Raw genomic sequence first — 19,352 nt, forward strand, 5'->3', positions numbered from 1 at the left:
ACTATGGACCTAAGGCATAAACATACGGATTTAATGTCCCATCATAAATCTTGTATTTATGGTAAATCAGATTTAACAAAAAAAAATCTCTTAATTTATTTTTTTGCTAGAAACAATTAAAATCGTTCTCGTATTTAATTTATATCTCCAATTAACCAATTAATTAAGCAAAAATTCATAGGACTTTTTTTAAATTCATTTACTTTTCAAATTTATTGTCGTTTAAAATATCCGAATAACGTATTTAGTTTAAATCCAAATTTATAAGTAAAATCCCTCAATCCAAATTAAAAGAATATATAGAATTGATAATTCTTTGATTGCTAATTTCATAATCATTACAATTAATCATGAAGTTACACCACTTGCAGAATTGTATTTATGTATGAATCCTGTCACGACCTTCAACTCCAAATGCATTTCTGAAATCTGAAGTGGTCTTGCTTTTACAAAGACAGGAACGTACAATACTTCCCTCCCTGAAGAACTCTGCAACAGAGGTATTTCATTATGAAAATAATGTCATGACAACAAGAAAAACACATTTGAGACCACCTAGGCCTAACTAAATTGGACCCAAAGCACCAAGTTCTCAAGAAATTACAACATTTTCTAGTTTTTCATGGGTTGGCTGAGGATCAGTATACATTTTTCATAACCCCAATTTTTATTATCATGTTTCATCTATTTATCTACTATACATAATAGATGAAAACATGATAAAAAAAATGGGGTTAAAAAATATATATTTGATCTCAAATGGCTCCCACAAGTAGAGTATATTAAGTTAGAGGATATAAAGAAAAAAACCTAAATTAAATGAAAAAAGAAAGAGTAGTGAAGTAAAAAGCATTACAAATTTCTGAGGATTTATTTAAAAAAAAATTAGAGAGTTGAGAAAGCTAATATATATAGCCAACCCCATATTTTTTGGATAAAGTCTTAGTTGAGTTTAGTTGAGTTTCATCTATTTATGTACATTCCAGAGAAGTGAATCCTGAAATCTGCAGAAATCAATACAGAACATTTTCTTTTCCTTTTCAATTTAGTCATTTTATCTAACCTCGGGTTGACACAGGCAGTTTCAGCCTGTGAAACCTAGGACTCTAAACCGGACCACAGGGTTCAGCTGGTTTCAACTTGAGTCGATTCAACGGTTAAGGGGGAGGGAAACGGTTCTGGCCCCATTCGGGCCTGTGAAGCTCCGGTCTAGTATTGGACCTGAACTGGACCCTGGGTGGGTCTAAGTTAAGCACCTGCTGAGTGAGAAATTCAACAGAAGTTGGATTAAGCTCAATAAGGACATCAAACTGAAAAAGGAATTGGCAAGCATACCTGTTAAGCTTCAATATCTTTTCATCTTTGCAATCTTGAAAATTATAGAATAAGTTAGATATACCTGCCTAATTAAGAAATGATTCAATTGTAAGGCCAATAATATATACAGCTTTTCCAGCATAAAGAGCGATTGAGATGCAGAGTCATAAAACGAAGAAAGAACGCCACCAGGAACTTGCTGCAAGAAAATATCAGAACCAAGTTACCAATTAAGAATTGTGAAGAAAACTGATTATTTTTCATATTTCATCTATCTTGTTTGATTTCTACTTAATTTTTCGTATTGCATTTGTAACTGGTATATAAAATAACAGTAGAAGAAGAAAGAATTGTATTTCTTTCCCTTTCAAGACTGAAAGAATTCTTTTTTATGGTTTCATAATTTAAAGGAGGCACAGAATTTCAACTATTGCACAAATTTTTTCATAGGTGCAAATTAGAAAAACAAAGAAAAGAAGAAAATAGGAACAGGAAATTCCAAACTGACCTCCCCTGGAAGATGCAACCCTGTTATCCAAGAAATCAAGATATCTCTGAGTCCAATCTGAAAATGCACGTACAGGCCATAGAGAAAGGAACTGGTTCCTCATCCAATTCATGCTATTTACCACCTCTTCAAACCCAAAAGATTGACCATTTGCTTGCTGGAGATGATCTTCAAAACCATCATAGAGAGGGTGCCGGCAAACTGGGCAAGAATTGTGCATGCTCAACCAAGGAACAATACAATCAGAATGGTACAAATGCTTGCAGGGAAGCTCCCTCACTTCCACAGCAACCTCAAATTCGTCCTTACACACTGGACAATGCGTGTCCTTCATCAAATGTTCTTGTGTAATCTTCACTATCGGCAGTGTCTCAATCGCTGAAGCTGAGGCAGGAGGAGGGCCAGGCCTGTCAATATCAGTCATCTCCGGAGCAAACAAGTTAGCTTCATAGCCTGCATTAGCAAAGTTCTCATTTCTTCCATTATTAGCAGCAGAAGCAACACCGCCAGGAGCAACCATTTGAGCCGGCGACGGCGAAGCCATGGGTAGTCTTTCCGGACGAGGAGGTTCAAGAAACTGAAGTGTAATCCAAGGTGCATTGGCACCTTCGGATTCCCAACGAATTCTTCTATCAAATTCAGGATATTGCCTCCTTATTGAAGGATGAAGCATTAGTGCTAACGAGTCCAACAACCGTGAAGCCGGAGAGGGTTCGAGCTCGGTGAGGTCAGGGACAAGCCTAGGCCTCGATATGTCAAGCTCATGATTTAACACACTATAGCAATGAGGACAGAGGTTTTCATGTGAGTTTACGGTGGAGAACCTTGAGGTTCGTCGGCAAGTTTGGCACCATAAGTAATGGAATGTTCTCATTCTTCGGATACCATTGACTGTAACACGAGGGCGCTGGGCATTCAAGGACATGATTTGAGGCAGAAAATGGAGAATGGGGTTCCAATTTTCTGGGTTTGTGTTGAGGAAGAAGGAAATGGAGGCTTCTGCCTTTTATAGATGTGAGTCTTGTGGGAGAAAGATAGATGGAGAGAAAAGGAATGGCTTTAGCAGTAACAGGAAGAGATTCTTTTTCTTTCCTTTTTTGTCTGTGTGTTTGCAGAATTGATAGTTTCTTTTCTTGAACAGTTTTCCAAGATTTCTTGATAAAGCTAAGGATGATTGGGAAATGATGCAAACTATGCTTAGCTTTTTAGCTTTTGGAGTTTAAAGTGGAAATTAGCGTTTTTGATTGCTTAGATAACTTACAAACATGAACATCATTCATCAAGTTATTGCTTACTAATAATTCTTGCAATAAGCAAATTGCAAATATTTATAAATTACTCTCTATTTGAGTTTTTACATATGGTTGGGTAACCTCATTTTTATAAAAATATATTAGTAATAATTAAATTATCTTTATTTTACTTAATTACTGTAAAATTAAAAGAAAATAGTTAATATTCTTTGATTTGTTAGATGCAATAGAAAATTTTAGACAACGTAAAATTCAATTTTGACAGATAAGAATTGAGCAGAGGCAGTATTTTTTATATAAATTATCTTTGAATTGAAAATATATTTTTAATATACAATAATAGGTTAAGCTTTCTATGATAATGGTTGAAATAAAATTTTTAAAAAATAAAGATAATTTATTATATTAAACAATAATGTATGAATTATAATTTTTTTATAATAAAATAATTTAAAAAATATTATAACTTAATTTTTTAGTGTTGAGTTCAAATAATTATGATTTATAATAATTATAATGTTTATATAAAAATTTTTAAAACTTAATAATTCAATATTAAAATTTAAATACTTACACAAATTTTATGATAAGAAGAGAACTCTTCAAATTAAAATTAGATTTTATTATGTGATTGATAAACACAACCTTTTTTATAAGATTAATTTTTTTTTTGATATTTTAACATCATTTGTTTTATGAAAATAATTTGTGTATAAAAAAATATTTTTTATAAAAAATATTTTTTAAAATAATATTCTTCATAAAAATATTTTTAATTATTTAATTATAATATTAAATTAATAATATATTTATCTTATATATATATAAATATATAAGTGTTGTTATATTTTAATAAAATTATTAACATTTAAAAAGTGAAAATATTTTTTTTTTAAATTATTTTTTTTAAATGGTTTAACTTTTTTTATTAGAAAAATATTTTTTATTGGATAATTCTTTTAAATACTCCAAATGTTAAAATAATCGGAGCCGATAAAAAAAATTTCGAAGTCAGTAAGGATGTAATTCCAATTAACACCAGGGGTATAGTCGTAAATCCACTACAAGAAAGAGGCCGCTCAGTAGTCTGTTTGAAAGGCTGCTGAGTAAATTAGTTATCGAATAAATAATGATTAGACACCGGGTGGCGCAAGTTGACCAGCCCAACCCAACTCAAAACCGATCAAACCAGATCAGATTGAGTCGACTCGTCCCAAACCGCCCGAGTTACCTCACCAAACTCTTTCGGATTGGGTTCGTGACAAACCGTTTGTCCCCTAGTAGGCGGCTATCCATCCATCAAAACCCCTCCCATCCCCTTCTTCTCTCTCCCTCTTTCCAAAACAGAGCTCCAAATCTTTAGAGAGAGAAACACTTTCCAGAGAAATGAAGCAACATCCGAGAAAATAACCAGAGGAAGGGGGAAAAAGGAGAAAAAAAGAACTGAGTTTTTATCGGTATCCAAACAGAAAATAGCTTTTCTCTTTAAAACATGTCTCACTTCTTTTTCCACACTGCTCAAATCCCCACCACCACCACTAGCGCCGCCAAGACCTTGCCGTTAAAGCCGAGTCTTCCTCCGATTCCTCAACTTTGCCCGCGCCAGCAGCTGCCGGTTGTCCAGCCTGTGACCTGTAAGCTGCGGAGGAATCTTGTCATTAAATGTTCGTCTCCTTCGATTATCGACGGTGGCGAATCCGTTGCAGCTTTGGAGCGGTGCTTTCTGGCTCCGGATGCTGCACCGGTGGATTTAGGTTCGGCGTCGAGTTCGAGAGGTGAGTTTGGACCGGTTATGAAGGGGAAGTACGGTGCGTTTGGTGCGGTTACTTTGGAGAAAGGGAAACTCGATTTGTCGCAGAAGGAGTCCAAAATTAGCCCTGAGGTTAGTTGTTTATTAATTTGTAGACAATAATTTGTTAATTGAAACTTTAAATTAGACATTTTTTTCGTGTATTTGTAAGTTTGCGGAACCAAAATTTTGAACTCAATTAAGCAAAGTAATTTGGGGTTGTCCGTGTGTGTCTCCTCAGCGCTGAGAAAATATGAACATTTTGATTATTTAGGGCAAGCTCATGAGATTGGCTTTTTTGTTTTTACACCTTTGTCATTGAATTAACTTCAGCATGAGAAAATTTTCCATGTTAACTTCTCACTTTCTAACGGTAGGCCAGGCAATTGTTGAGTTGTTTTGTGAAGTATGCGTGCTTTGTTCTTCAGTGCTTAGTATCACACACTCAACTACGCACAAACATCTAATATCTATATATTCATCTATTTATTGTGGAAACATGATTCATTTGGAGCAAATGAACTTAAGTTAATATTAGCATTAATTGTCAAACTCTGCCATTCTTTGGAGTAGGGTAGGTAATAGGACATATGGTGCAATACCGTGTTCTAAGGATTTGAGATCTTAAGGTTTGGTTTATGCCAATGGAGGTGTTTGAAATTGGTCATGCGAATTTTAATGATATTGAACATAATCAAGTGTAGTTTTGTAGTAGTAATTTCTAACTAGATATGTCAGCAAAATCTTAATCTGACTAAAAATAAATACTGAAGTTAAAAAAACCTCCTCTGGACCGTCAACTACATTGATTCAGTAGCCTGAGCCTCTCTTTGGTGGTCCAAATATTAGGAGAAAAAAGTGTCTGGTTTTGATTATGCTCCTCAAAAATCTTCAGGAGCCATGAAAACCAATCAAGTTGCTAGTTTTGATACCTATTAGTGTTTCTCTTTATGCTATTCAGCCATCCTATGTTACTCAGACTCGGATATGGGTGTCGAAAATGAGTACATATCCGTGTATCAGACTTGTGAACTTTCTAAATAAAAAATATCGGTATGTGGATCTGATTACAGTATAGGTGCTTGGATATGTTAGATAGGCCGAAAAGGTTGAAGTAATCTATCCAAAAGGGGCCAGTCACAATTAATTGTCATATGCAACCTTTGGATTCTCAAAATATTCAATATTTTATAAACTTATTTTGTACTTATCCTTTAATTCAAAGGTGAATTCTTTAGTTAACTTATTTTCTTTACCTATTCTTTTATTCAATATGCTTTTCTTCTTGAAAGATCTCTGTCACTCGAGTGTCCGACTGTGTAAATATGTATTGGACACATATTTCATGTCGTGTCCTGTGTCGTGTCGACACGGGTAAGGCAGGGAAAAATGAAGAGTTGGAGTTATGTCACTTGAACTCAGGTATGGTGGCGGAAATTGGTACATATCCGTGTATCAGACTTTTGAACTTTGGATATGGATCTAAATTTAGACACGGGTACTTGAATACATTATGTAGGCTGAATGGGTTGAAGTAATCTATCTAAAAGAGGTTAGTCACAATTAATTGTCATTTGCAACCATTGGATTCTTGAAATATTTAATATTTTTTTAACTTGTTTTCTACCTATCTTTTAATTCAAAGTTACATTCTCTTTTTAACTTTTTTTTAATGCTATCCTTTAATTCAATATGATTTTCATCCTGAAGATCTCTATCACTCGAGTGTTTGACTGCATGAATATATGTTGGACGCATATTCCATGTCGTGTCCCTTGCCATGTCGTGTTGTGTTGACATGAGTACAGCGGGGTAAAATGAAGAGTTGGGGTATTAGAGAGTCGGAGTATCAGAGAAGCTATCATATTCCATTTAAAGCAATTCAGTGAACTGATATACTTCTTAGTGCTTAGTTGTCTGACCCCAGTTGTATACTTTAGTGCTTAGTTTTCTGACCCCAGTTGTATACTTCTAAGGGCCTGCTTTTATTTAAAAAGTTTGCCTGAATTGCTCATCATTGAGTTAGATCCCCTCTAAGATTGAAAAGCTTCTGGAAAATTGTCTTATTTCTTTTGAAAATTGCAGGTTGCACTTGGGGGAGGTGGTGGAGATATTGGAAAGAAAATCAATCATGGTGGTGGTGATGGAGGTGATGATGACGGTGACGATGATGATTATTTTGATGACTTCGACGATGATGATGAGGGAGATGACGGTGGACTATTCAGGAGAAGGAAGTTTCTTGAAGAGGTTGGAATTCTCATATATGATCAAATAGACTTGTCATCACACATCTTTTGGTGATATAATGCTCTCTTGGCAAGTGTTTTTATGCTGTATTCATTTATGTCCTTGTTTATTGTCAGCTTTTTGATCGAAAATTTGTAGATGCTGTTTTGAATGAATGGCAGAAAACGATGATGGATTTGCCCGCTGGATTCCGACAAGCTTATGAGATGGTGAAATATCATGCTTATAATATTGTTATTATTATCCTTTTATCTAGTATTCTTTGAGTAAATACTGAGTCTGAGTGCAATAATGCTTCCAGGGTTTGGTCAGCTCAGCTCAAATGGTAAAGTTCCTAGCAATAAATGCCAGACCAACCACTACTAGGATGATCTCTAGAGCACTTCCTCAAGCAATTTCTAGGGCATTTATTGGAAGGTAATTTATCATGTTGGGATTTCATTATTTCTTGTAAAGCATGCTATATTTGAAATCTTCCTTAAATTCACTACTTCATATTCTTTTTTAGCTAGGAGATTTCCTGAATATTTAAAGCTTCAGCTATTGGAAATATAATATAGTTAAATGTTTATCCCTATGGAAGAGCATCAAGCATGGTGAGTCCAGTGTTACTTAATTCGTGGTATGTCATGATACTCTGTATGGGTACGGATACGGGATACGACAATTCATATAATTTGCAATACAGTGGGGTAGATTTAATTGGTGTGCTATATGGGGTCATGGTACACCAAAACATATTGCTCAATTCATCTTGAACTATATGCGTGAAAAATTATGTAATTCAAAGCAACTATTTTATAAATTTTAAGTTAAATATGTATATAAATTCAAATAATAAATTAAAAAGATTAAATTACTCTAATTCGCCTTGATTTAACTTTTAATGTATTGCGACAAAGCCTATTTTCTTGTAACAATTATATATATTAGGTATCCTATTTAATGAAAATAATTCTTTTTATTCTCTATATTATTTATTTTCCTTTCAAATGCTTTCTATTTTTGCTTTGCTTAACTTTTATAGAATTCACTAATATAGGTGTTTCAGTACGTAAATGTATCGCATTCGGATACGAATAATCGAAAACGTGACACAAGGGGGGTAGGAGGGATTTAGGTAACACTGGGTGAGTCATTTTGGACAAAGATTCTATCAGAGCAATATTTGCGAAAATGAAATTTGTTTTCTTTTACGAATAGAAACACGTACAATTCCTTAATGGGATATTTGAATTTTAAACTTGTGTAATAGGTATTAAACCAACAAATTTTCTGAGAATGCAACCTTTTGTTAGCAATTTTCCATTGGTTTACCCCTTAGGTTGTTATTATACCCAAATTATTGACGTGCAGCTTTTCTTTTCTTTTTTTTTTTTTTCGTTTTCCCTCCCTCCCCACCCAATAAAAACCCTTCTCTGTCTCTTTACTTGTCACATGCACAAATTACGAAGTAAGATAGGATCACCTTGGACAACAATGCCCCAGAGGAAGTCCATGGCAGATTTCATCACAAGAGAAAAAGGCAACCTTTGGAAAGGCCATTGAAGATAATATTGAGAAGTTCCAGATGTTGTTTGAGAGGATAGATACAAAATTCCAGCAGAACCAGTCAACCAGATAACATAGCTGACTGGTATTGTTTGGGCTTTTTTGGTCATGGTTCTTCCTGCAAGTGACGTTGACATCAGCTTTGGGAAAAACAGAGCTGATTGAAAAAATTGGTTTAGGTTGAAGATCACATACTTAAAGTTAAGTATATTTGTTACTGTGTGTGTTTGGAAGAGAGAGAGAGAGAGAGAGAGAGAGAGAGAGAGAGAAGGTTTATATTGACTTTCAGACAACCATTAATTAGATTGTGGAAATGCATAGACTTTGTTCTGCTTTTAGTCTGAGGCAGATGATTGGTGGCTCAGCCTCAGGTGGTGATGCACTAATAAATTAATGTTTGTCTCAGCCATAATATAGATATCAAAATTCTGGTCTTCATGGTAGAGGAGAAGAGACGAAGTTTGCCTGCCACATGGCAAATTTGCTGTGTGTGCAAGTGAAATTTGGCCCTGCAATATCCGAGTCATGAGTTAATGGAATACACTACATAATCCAGCATCTATCAGAAATTATTAGTTGAAGTTTAAAACATGGCATAATCTGTTCATGTGAGCACCTGATTGAACAAATATAAAGCTTGCTGAAAATTGCCATACAAAAATTTAGTCCAGACTATTTCTGTTTGTTTATTCTGGACTTTAATTATGTGGGACATTGCTCTCTGACCTTTTGCTTGATGCATCCTTTTCAACATTGTCCTTGATAACCTAATAGGCTATTGAAACTTTTCTTTAAGACTATGCAATTGGAGTTCCATTGACAATAACTGAGTGATATATTTTCATACATTTGATGATGCAATATTCTTTTCCACAGGATGCTTGCAGATCCTGCCTTTTTATATCGGCTTCTTTTAGAGCAGGCTGTTACAATTGGTTGCTCTGTTTGGTGGGAGGTGAAAAATCGCAAGGATAGGTATTTGCTTTCTTTCTTATGACGGTGGAGATATGATCTCAATTTGTGTTAGGTGATACTGAACTGATAATTAATTGTTTACTGCTATTATAGGATAAAACAGGAATGGGATCTGGCGCTTGTAAATATTCTCACAGCTACAGCTTGCAATGCCATTGTTGTTTGGACACTTGCTCCTTGCCGTTCATATGGAAACACATTCCGGTTTGATTTGCAAAATACATTACAGAAGCTTCCTAACAATATATTTGAAAAGAGTTACCCACTTAGAGAATTTGACTTGCAAAAGAGAGTCCACTCATTCTTCTATAAGGCTGCAGAATTATGTGTGGTTGGATTAGGTGCAGGGGCAATACAGGGTCAATTGTCAAATTTTTTGGCCAGTAAAAAGAAAGATAGGTAAGAAATGTTTCAAAGAAATATTTTCTTCTGATTTCAACTCTCTACATGTTTGTGTGTTTTCCATAGAGAAATAGACCAGAAAAGGCAATTATTTGTTAAATCAATCTGATTATAACTGAGGGCATTCTCTTCATTTGTTTGGTAGATTATCTGTGACAGTCCCACCTGTGAGTAACTATGCACGTGGCTATGGTGCTTTCCTTGGGCTTTATGCAAACTTGAGATACCAGCTATTATGTGGATTTGATAGAGCAGTGGTCAACTATTTTGATGTTATTGGAGTTGCACTATTTTTCAGCACAGCTTTGAGGTTTGTTTTCTTTCCTGCTTATAGAATATGCCTAACTTTTCAGACTGAACTTAATCTTATTGTAGGATTTCATGATATAATTGCCATGCATCATGAATTGCTTTTGCCTCTTCATGATGATCACATTTTCCTTGGGAGTTCATGCCTCTTTCTGTCAGAATCCAACACAAGTTTAATGTATCATGAAATCCTTTGACAACTTGAATCTCCAATTTTATACATCATGGGACTGTAACCTCCTAATCCATTTCTTCCAAAATCAGACAAAACCCATCCTTTTCTAAACCTCTGATGATAACTGTGATTGTGATGCTGTTGATGTCAATGATGAACTTGTTTGTTTGAAACGCTGAGCTTTTTATATCGGTGTATGTACCATTAATGCCATTTTGCACTGGGTCCCATGTAGGATTTTGAATGTGCAAGTTGGAGAGACGTCAAGGCTGGCCTGGATAGGTGCAGAGGCAGATCCTCTAGTTCAATCAGATAACCTCTTGAAGGCTTACAACAGGCCTTCAGAGGATGTTGCTACATTATCATCTTCAAATTGGTTTATATCAAAGAAAACCCTTGTTTCTGGGCTAGGACTTCTTGGCATAAAACAGGGGAATGCCGATTCTGTTGAAGGGGAACCATCATCAGCTCCAAAGGCAAGAAGAAAGAGGGTCATTCGGAAGAAGGTGTCTGCAAGTTAAGCATAATTCAGTTGATGTAATTGCTCATCATCATCCAATTTTGCAACCTATTAAATGATATGAAACAATGCATCAAATTGAGGATTAAAAAGGGCTCGGAGTAAATTGATCATGATTCCTGTGAATACATCTTCAAAAAAGTTGCAAGATGATGGCACCAAAGCGACTGTCACCTGAAGATTTTTTTTTTTTTTTGGGAAAATATGTTGATTCCTTGTACTCACTTATTTTGTTTGTTTTGTAGTACAATGATATTGACCGCAACTAGTTTTTAACTTTCAACTCTCTTTGTTTTTGTTTAATTAGCTAAATAATTTCTCTTACATCTTGTATTCTGAAATTTGAACTCTTCCCTGGAGTAATGCAAAAGCCCTTGTTTTAAGACTATGCAAATTAATTTTTTGAAAGTTTTCTTAACAACTTTTTTTTTTTTTACTTTTTAATAAAACTAAAATTGTAATATAACGGTAAGATAAAATAAAATATACATTAATCTGGTCGCTGGTATTTTGTTTCTGTGCAAAATATATATATATATTGTAAATTTCTTCTGTAGGGACACAGACAAAACGTTTTAATTCTTTTTTAATTAGGGATGGCCAAATTCTCCAGCCCCATACAATCCTTCCTGAAGACGAGTACTCTTCCCGACTCCACTCCAACTGAGGTGGGATAATAGGCTTTCTTCTCGTATAATAATATATAATATATTAATATATTTTATTAAAAACAATTTATTTTATACATTTATATGTTTATAAATTTTAAATATATATATATTATTAAAATTATGATTAAACTTATACTTCTAATATATATTTATTTTTTAATAAATAAATTTATATTATATGATAATAAAATAAAACGAAAAAAAAAAAAAGTAAAAAGAAAAGTGCCTGAAGACATATGCCCACTTTGCTCTTTAGCACTAGGAAAAGCGATCTCCATCCCCTAATCTGCCTGTTGGTATTCCTAATTTTAATGAAACCTATGATTTTATTTTAAAAAAAAAATGTATTATTTTTTTTTAATGAAACATCTGAATTTTACTTAAACACCTTTCTTTGTTGTTTGCACGTTTTCTGAAACTTGGAAGGAAAGGATTTTTTTTTCTTTTTAAGCTTTTATAGTATGTTTGGATAGGAAGAAAGTGAGGAATGAAAATAATTAAGTTAAAATAAGTTTGCAAAATGAATGAGCTTTTGAATGGTATTGTAGTGATTTTAAAAAATATGAGGTATTCGGTTTGAGTCTTAATCAGACCCTATTAAAAGAATAAATTTTGAAAGGACACTTTCTTTTATTTAGATTAGAAAGAATAAAATTTTATCTTATTTTTCTAAAATTAAAGAGGAAATTTACCATACTCTCTTATTTTTGTTGCAATTTTTATTTTTCATCCTTTATTTTTTCTTTATTCAAATATAAAAAGAGAAATCCTCATAATTTATCCAAACAGAGTAAAGTCTTTAAAATTTACTTATTGAATTCTTATCATTATTTATAAATTAAAATCATTATAAAAATTTATTTAAATTATTTATATTAATATTAATAAATTAAAAATAACTTCAGTAGTAAAAAAAAAATCCAATAGAAAAAAAAATTGAAAATTAAAAATTGAATTAGAATAATGGCTTGCTGCTGTAGATCAGAATCCTCATAAAGAGACATTATATTTATCAGTGGATCAGAGGGGCAATGCCCACATCCTGCAAATTTCTAGGCTAGTTTTGCCTAAAATGTTTAACCACACTCTACAGTTCACCTAAAAAAGATAACACACCATATCTTAAAATCCCATTTCTATAACCCTCCACCCTTCCATAACCTTTCCCTCTGAATCCCATTCCCACCACCTCCCTCCTCCACCCACCACCACTTCTTAGCCCCAAGAAAATGAACTCAATCCTCTCTACTCTCCAATACTGGTTAGTGAACCACCCTTCAATCCTCCACTTCTCATGGACCCCAGGACACACCCTCGGCTCCACCCCTCAATTCCTCTTCTTCACAATCCTCACCTATCTTTCCCTCACTTTCCTCCTCTCCTATTTTTCCTTCCCTAGTTCCCTTGGATCCCACATTCTAAAACCACTCTCTGCCATCCATAGCCTCACTCTTTTCCTCCTTTCCTTCATCATGGCCCTTGGTTGCACCTTATCCATCATCTTCCACACTCCTCATCTCCAACACATTATTTGCTTCCCTCCTCACGTTTCACCATCTGGGCCCCTCTTTTTCTGGGCCTACATCTTCTACCTCTCGAAAATTCTTGAATTCTTGGATACCCTTTTGATCATTCTCAGTAATTCAATTCAAAGGTTGACATTTCTCCACGTCTACCATCATGCTACTGTGGTTATTATGTGTTATTTGTGGCTTAATACTTGCCAATCTTTGTTCCCTGTCGCTTTGGTGACTAATGCAATTGTTCATGTGCTGATGTACTATTACTATCTATGGTGTGCAATGGGTGTGCGACCCAAGTGGAAAAGATTGGTCACTGATTGCCAGATTGTGCAATTCGTGTTTAGTTTTGGAATTTCTGGTTTGATGCTGTACTACCATTTCACTGGATTAGGTTGCTCTGGAATATGGGCTTGGTGCTTCAATGCTGTTTTCAACGCTTCCCTTTTGGTTCTTTTTATTGACTTTCATGGGAAGAGCTATGCCAAGAAGAAGAAGATGCATCATGATAAAGATAAACGGCCATGATTTGGTGGGTTGAATTTCATTATGTTTTTCAATTGTTTAATTGGGTTGTCATTGATCTGATGAAAAGGTAGTTCAAGTCATCTTAAGTTGATTGAAAGAATTAAATAGCTGATTAGGCATATTAAATATTCAGAGCTACTACTCAAATAAGGTACTGGCATAAAACTGCTAAAATAGGACACTAACCCTTAGATAATAAATAATCGTCACTAAAAATTTTAAGTTATAAAAGTAATAAATATCATCTACAAGTGCCATAAATGACACTTCTACTTTGAATATGCACTAATTCGATAATATTTACAACTTGTTTACTTACCCTAACAAGCCATTTAGAAATCCCTCATTGGATTGATAATGCTGTATAACCCTTTGCGAATATTAAGTATAAAATATTGAAAGACTCAAAAACTCTCAGCATTTACTCTCCTGTTTTACTCTTAGTTCTTCACTGTTAAATACTGCCACTAACGTAAGCATCAGAATGCCAAGTAGGGAAGCCATACTTGTCTCTTGACCATTTCCTCTTGCAGATCGCTTCTTACCCACTCATAAAGACCTCTTCAGCTCATGAAGTGGTTGTTCAGCGCAAACTAGTGTTCGTACAAGCCTATTCTGTATTCCCACCCACGTAGCACTCATTCAAGGACTCACCTAATCACAAAACTTTCATAGAAGTTTGCCTTAAAAATTACTAGAGGAGGGAATTTAATATCAATGTGCAAAAACTAACTCAAAAATACTTAAAATTGTAAATCTTACAATTATAATAACAATAATACTCTGCTTTTTTATACACTCTCCATTTTTCTTGGAGAATAAAGTTATTATTAATAATAATACTTAATCTTGATAATTTTTTTTCCAAAAGATATATATATACACTTTATCTCTACCACAATGGAATTCCATTGAAGTGCTATGGTTTTCATGAAGCATGAAATTGTGGCTTTGACATGAGAATTCAAATATGGTCTTAGTTAGGGGACCTATAGTACAAAGATAAATTGGTCAGAAATCTATTAAGAGAAAGGTTTCAATAAAGACTCTCTGATGCTCAAGTTAAAGAGGATATTATTTTATAGTGATAGATAGATAATAACTGTGTAGAGAGAGAGGAGAAGGAACTTTTTCGTGTTAAGGCCCTATTTGTAGGAAAAGTAATATGAGCATACTCTTTGGTATATTTTATGAAAATGGCATATTATAGGTGGGAAATATTCTTTAAATAGAGAATGGGTGACTGTTTTATATTGTATCAAGTTCAGTCTAGCAAACAAGATTAGGTAAATGCCCAAACTCATTCTAAAAGAAAATAACAAAATGGACATGTAATCTCTCTTTATCACACCATTATGGAACTTCTCAAAAGAGTCCATGACTCATCCACCATTGAAAGTCTGTTACTAATTCAGAAGTCTCTCCATGGCTCTCTAACCATAGAAGGCATGTTCTTAACTCATGCTCAACCCATTCCAATACCCAAAAAGGACTTGATCACTTAAACATGACTCTCTAACCATATTTAGATTGCCCTTTTGATCTTCAATAGTTATATCGTTTAATTTTGAGTATTATCTTCTATAAATTATAATTCATATCACTCATCAAATCTTTTATCTCATTTAGATTCCACTAATTCATTCTTTTGATTTCTCTTTTTTTTTTTTTTCAGAAGGAGAAAGAAAGGCAATATATATCTAAGCATGGAATATCATCAAGATACATTATATATTTTGTTCGACATCAGTTTTGAAATAGTATTTAGTGATTTGAACCTAATTAAAACACTTCTTATTTTATTTATATTATTTAGTAGCATAGTATTTATATTAGTATTTAGAAATTGATGGAGTAGTTCGTTACTCTTCCTAACTTTTATATTTTGAAGAAATGTTTTCACTAGAGTGATTATACTATTATTTTTACATTTAACAGTTAATCTAACAACTATTTTTACTGAACACTTTTACTTTAAGTCACTATATAAATAGTTAATCGCTAACAACTAATATATAACGATTAACAATTACTAGAATAACTAATATATAACGATTAACAATTACTAGAATAACTGATATTGCTAAATAAACTTTGAAAAAAATATATTATTTTCCTTTTAATAAAAATAATATTTTACTATATAATAAGATAAAATTATTTTATAATACATAAATTATAAATGTTCTAGGTCAGCATATTAGATCTCATATAATTTTTTTTTTGGCCTAATGGTATTTTTCGTTGACCTTTTATAATTAATTATAATATATTTTTTTAATTTTAATTTAATTTTTAAAATTAATTGTTTTTATAGTTTAAAATCAAAATTGAAGTGAATGGCCATTAAAATTACGTCATGTAAGTTGACAAAAAAAAAATTTCACATTGAATTATAAAAATTAGTAATTTTTAAAATTGAGTTAAAATTATAAAAAAATAATATAATTATAAAAGTAAATAATGATAGTGACAGGAAATTAATGACAGTTGAAAATAAAATTATTTGAAGGAACATTTATCCATTTTATTTTTAAAAAAAATTAAGACGTTTTAAATGTACACTTACCGACCATTCTTGCTTTTATTTCTTTTTTTTTTTTAATTTTTTACATTATAATTTCTCAAATATATTTAAATTTTAAAAAAATCCATTGGTGCAAAATTAAAAAAAATAATAGATAAAAAAAAAAGAGAGAACTAAAAGTTGAAAGCATGAAATTGAAATTTTACCATTTTAGTTCCTGAATGCCTTATTTAGAACAACATATTCTTATAACTCGATTGATCAACTTAAATAATTTTATGATATAATTTATAATTTTAAATTAAATTTTAAAATGTTATAATTTATTCAATATTATTGAAAATAAGTTAAAGTTTTAATTAAATTTAATAAATTGACAAAATAAAAAATTATCATATATATGATTTTTCATTTTAATATTATAAGGTCTCTGATTAAATTTTTGATAAAATAATATTTTATATTTTACTCTAAGGACAAGTTCAGGATAAGGTTAATAAATTTGATTTTTCCATTAAAGGCGGTTCGTACATGTTCTATAGTACTATACGTGAATACTCCATTTCATTAATGTTGTTTGGATATTTATAGGTATTAGGTTAATTTTGTAACACCCCGAAATTTTAAATTTTATGAGCATTTTTGGTATTTTAATTTTATTTAAATTTTGGGAATTTTTTTGAGATTTTTCGGATTTTAAAAAATCGGGTTCGATTTTCCGAAAATATAAATTTTGATGATTTTTAAAAATTAATTTAAAGACCACGTGGCAAAACTAAAAATATATTTGGAGTCTACGTATTTTTCTGAGTTTTCTGGAATTTTTTTGAAATTTTTGGACCTCGTTTTTGGTCCCGAGGCAGAGTAAAAAATTCAAAATTTTGTATTCTGAATCGAACCGGCCGAATCGAACCGGACCGGATCGGACCTGTCGAATCGGACCGGTCTTCTTCTCTTTTTCTCCTCCCTCCGGCGCGCGACGACCCTCCCCTCTTCTCTTTCTCTTTTCTCTCTCCTCCCTCCTCCCCTTGCCGCGCCGCCGCCTCCCCTGCGTCCCCACCTCGCCGGCGCCCCACCTCGGCCCTTCCCCACGGCCGGCCGTCGCCTGGAACGCCGGAAAACGGCCTTGGAAGGGACACGTAGCGCTCGCGCGCCGTTTCGGCTTCTCCGGCCAAATCCGGCCGATCCGGCCACCAATTGGACCGGGTCTTGTGTCTAAAATCATCTACTCGACGAGAGCTTTCCATAGACACCAAGAACGCCGAAATCCATCGAGCGGTTTGTCAGATTTTTGCTCGGGAACTTTTTAGCCCATTTTGACTTTTGGGCTAGATTTCTCGAAAACCGTGAATCCCACGAGAAAACCGAGGCTACCAGCATGCTCCATTCGTCGAGAGCTTTGCAACGACATAAATTTCGAATTTTTTCGACACCATTCTTCGATGGGTCCCACGAAACTTCGCAGTGTTTTTCCGAGCATTAAATGAGCTTAGAAAATTCTGAAAAATTTATGTACTAACCCCCGTGTTATGGGCTTCATGTAGGTATCCTCAATTCGCGGAAATTCGGCGATTGGCCAAGGTTCGCAAATTTCGGGCGGTAAACCCGTTCTGGAAAAGTCTCCGAATGGACCGAGGTTTTGGCTAGCCCCATTGTCGGGCGTCCCGAAAGGCCCCGAAGTCGGAATCGGCAAAGGTAAACCCGAACCTTGCTTTTTCGTAATTTTCTAGTGCTTAAATAGGATTAAAAATCCATAAAATATTCGTGGTAGCTTAGAAAATTATGATTCTTTTTGCAATAGCTTAGTAATATTGCTAAGGACCGCGGGGCAAAGTTTTATAATTTTTAGAGCTTGTTTGGGCAGTTTTTGCAAAAATAATCAATAATAAGGACTAAATTGAAATTTTGCGTATTGTGATGGATGACTGATTTGATGGGCCTAGGAGGGGCTGTGTGATATGATTGAACTGTGGATATATGGATTGTGAATATAGAAGTGTGTTTTGAGCCATTTTGCAGGTTGGGTAGGTCCTAGGTATAGGGGAGACTCTGCCGGATTTTCGGCACGACTTAGGACGTAATTGGTCTTTTCTTGAATTGTATTGAGTCATTTGTATTAAATAATTGTAATATAATTGTCAGGTGAGCCGGGACAGCCTTCTTCCTCCGCCCAGCCGCCACAGTGATTGTCGTCAAGTCTGTGAGTAGAATATTAATTTTAATTGTAATTTCACTATTATTATATGTTCAGCATGCCCATGCATCACTTATATGCATATATTATATAGTTAAACTCTAGGCACGATTTATGTTGCATTCATAACTGTTAACGTGCCATGAGTGTTGTTGTGGTAATTTGGAGCAGTGTGCGTGCGTTGGCGTGCGTGTGATGTGGTGTGGACTATGGATAGGACGGGGTAGTCACGGCTTGAGTAATTCGCTGGGACCCGATCCTTCGAGGGGTAGTCACGGCTTGAGTAATTCGCTGGGACCCTCGATTTGGTTATTAAGTGGAAGTCCGAGCTTGAGTAATTCGCTGGCACTAGGTTGGATTTAAGAGAGCTGTATAGGGGATCAGCTCCCATATGTTATGATTGATACTACAGGGTGTGTGAGTGCTCCAAATTACCTTTTTGATGTTATGATGTGAAAATGTTGTTGATGTTGCATTTCACTCTACAGGGTGCATTAGTTTTAGATAGTTATAGGGATTATGGTTAAAATTGATATTTTACTCTCTGAGTCGAACGCTCACTCCTGTTCAAAAATTTTTACAGGCCACAGGAGGATATTTTTTGAGGTTAACCTGCTTTCTCCCTCGCAGGTCAATTATTACTGTTTGTATAAACTTGTTAAATCTTAGAATTTTCGCATGTGTTAGAAATGTTTATTTGATTTGGGTCTGTAAACTAAATTATCATGTTGGACCTGTAAACTTAATATTCTATGTCTGTTTTGATGGATTGGATGAGGGAGCTGAGCTCCCATTTATTATTATGTTGATGAGTATGTGGAGGGTGAGCTGAGCTCCCCAATTGACTATATATTGTGTTTACA

The 19,352-nt window shown here is 34.0% G+C and overlaps 3 protein-coding genes across 3 annotated transcripts; 2 read left to right on the plus strand and 1 right to left on the minus strand.

Moving 5' to 3' along the window:
- Positions 1-348: 348 nt before the first annotated feature.
- LOC131173446 (E3 ubiquitin-protein ligase RZF1-like) lies at positions 349-2,777 on the minus strand. The gene is made up of 3 exons (XM_058135808.1): positions 1,826-2,777; positions 1,257-1,369; positions 349-489 (listed from the first exon to the last, which is right to left on the minus strand). Exons 1-3 carry the CDS (start codon positions 2,748-2,750, stop codon positions 349-351), a joined length of 1,179 nt encoding a protein of 392 aa, XP_057991791.1. The 5' UTR covers positions 2,751-2,777.
- Positions 2,778-4,352: 1,575 nt separating this feature from the next.
- On the plus strand, positions 4,353-11,373 carry LOC110667849 (protein RETICULATA-RELATED 1, chloroplastic). Its single transcript, XM_021828814.2, has 8 exons — positions 4,353-4,960; positions 6,953-7,117; positions 7,234-7,326; positions 7,419-7,534; positions 9,545-9,643; positions 9,737-10,042; positions 10,191-10,355; positions 10,765-11,373. Exons 1-8 carry the CDS (start codon positions 4,571-4,573, stop codon positions 11,048-11,050), a joined length of 1,620 nt encoding a protein of 539 aa, XP_021684506.2. The 5' UTR covers positions 4,353-4,570; the 3' UTR covers positions 11,051-11,373.
- A 1,409-nt stretch (positions 11,374-12,782) lies between these two features.
- LOC110667814 (elongation of fatty acids protein 3-like) lies at positions 12,783-15,512 on the plus strand. Its single transcript, XM_058135411.1, has 2 exons — positions 12,783-13,772; positions 15,444-15,512. The coding sequence occupies exon 1, from the start codon at positions 12,950-12,952 to the stop codon at positions 13,766-13,768; it is 819 nt and encodes a 272-aa protein (XP_057991394.1). The 5' UTR covers positions 12,783-12,949; the 3' UTR covers positions 13,769-13,772; positions 15,444-15,512.
- The last annotated feature ends 3,840 nt before the right edge of the window (positions 15,513-19,352 follow it).

This window comes from Hevea brasiliensis, chromosome 14, assembly GCF_030052815.1.
Source record: "Hevea brasiliensis isolate MT/VB/25A 57/8 chromosome 14, ASM3005281v1, whole genome shotgun sequence".
In the NCBI taxonomy this organism is placed as follows: Eukaryota; Viridiplantae; Streptophyta; class Magnoliopsida; order Malpighiales; family Euphorbiaceae; genus Hevea; species Hevea brasiliensis.

Coding starts and splice junctions, on each gene's coding strand:
- LOC110667814 (XM_058135411.1), top strand. CDS start 12,950: ATGAACTCAATCCTCTCTACTCTCCAATACTGGTTAGTGAACCACCCT.
- LOC131173446 (XM_058135808.1), bottom strand. CDS start 2,750: ATGTCCTTGAATGCCCAGCGCCCTCGTGTTACAGTCAATGGTATCCGA. Junction 1,370..1,825: donor GGTTGCATCTTCCAGGGGAG/GTCAGTTTGGAA, acceptor ATAATTTTCAAG/ATTGCAAAGATGAAAAGATA. Junction 490..1,256: donor TTGAATTTCTCACTCAGCAG/GTGCTTAACTTA, acceptor CCTCTGTTGCAG/AGTTCTTCAGGGAGGGAAGT.
- LOC110667849 (XM_021828814.2), top strand. CDS start 4,571: ATGTCTCACTTCTTTTTCCACACTGCTCAAATCCCCACCACCACCACT. Junction 7,118..7,233: donor GAAGGAAGTTTCTTGAAGAG/GTTGGAATTCTC, acceptor GTTTATTGTCAG/CTTTTTGATCGAAAATTTGT. Junction 9,644..9,736: donor GTGAAAAATCGCAAGGATAG/GTATTTGCTTTC, acceptor CTGCTATTATAG/GATAAAACAGGAATGGGATC.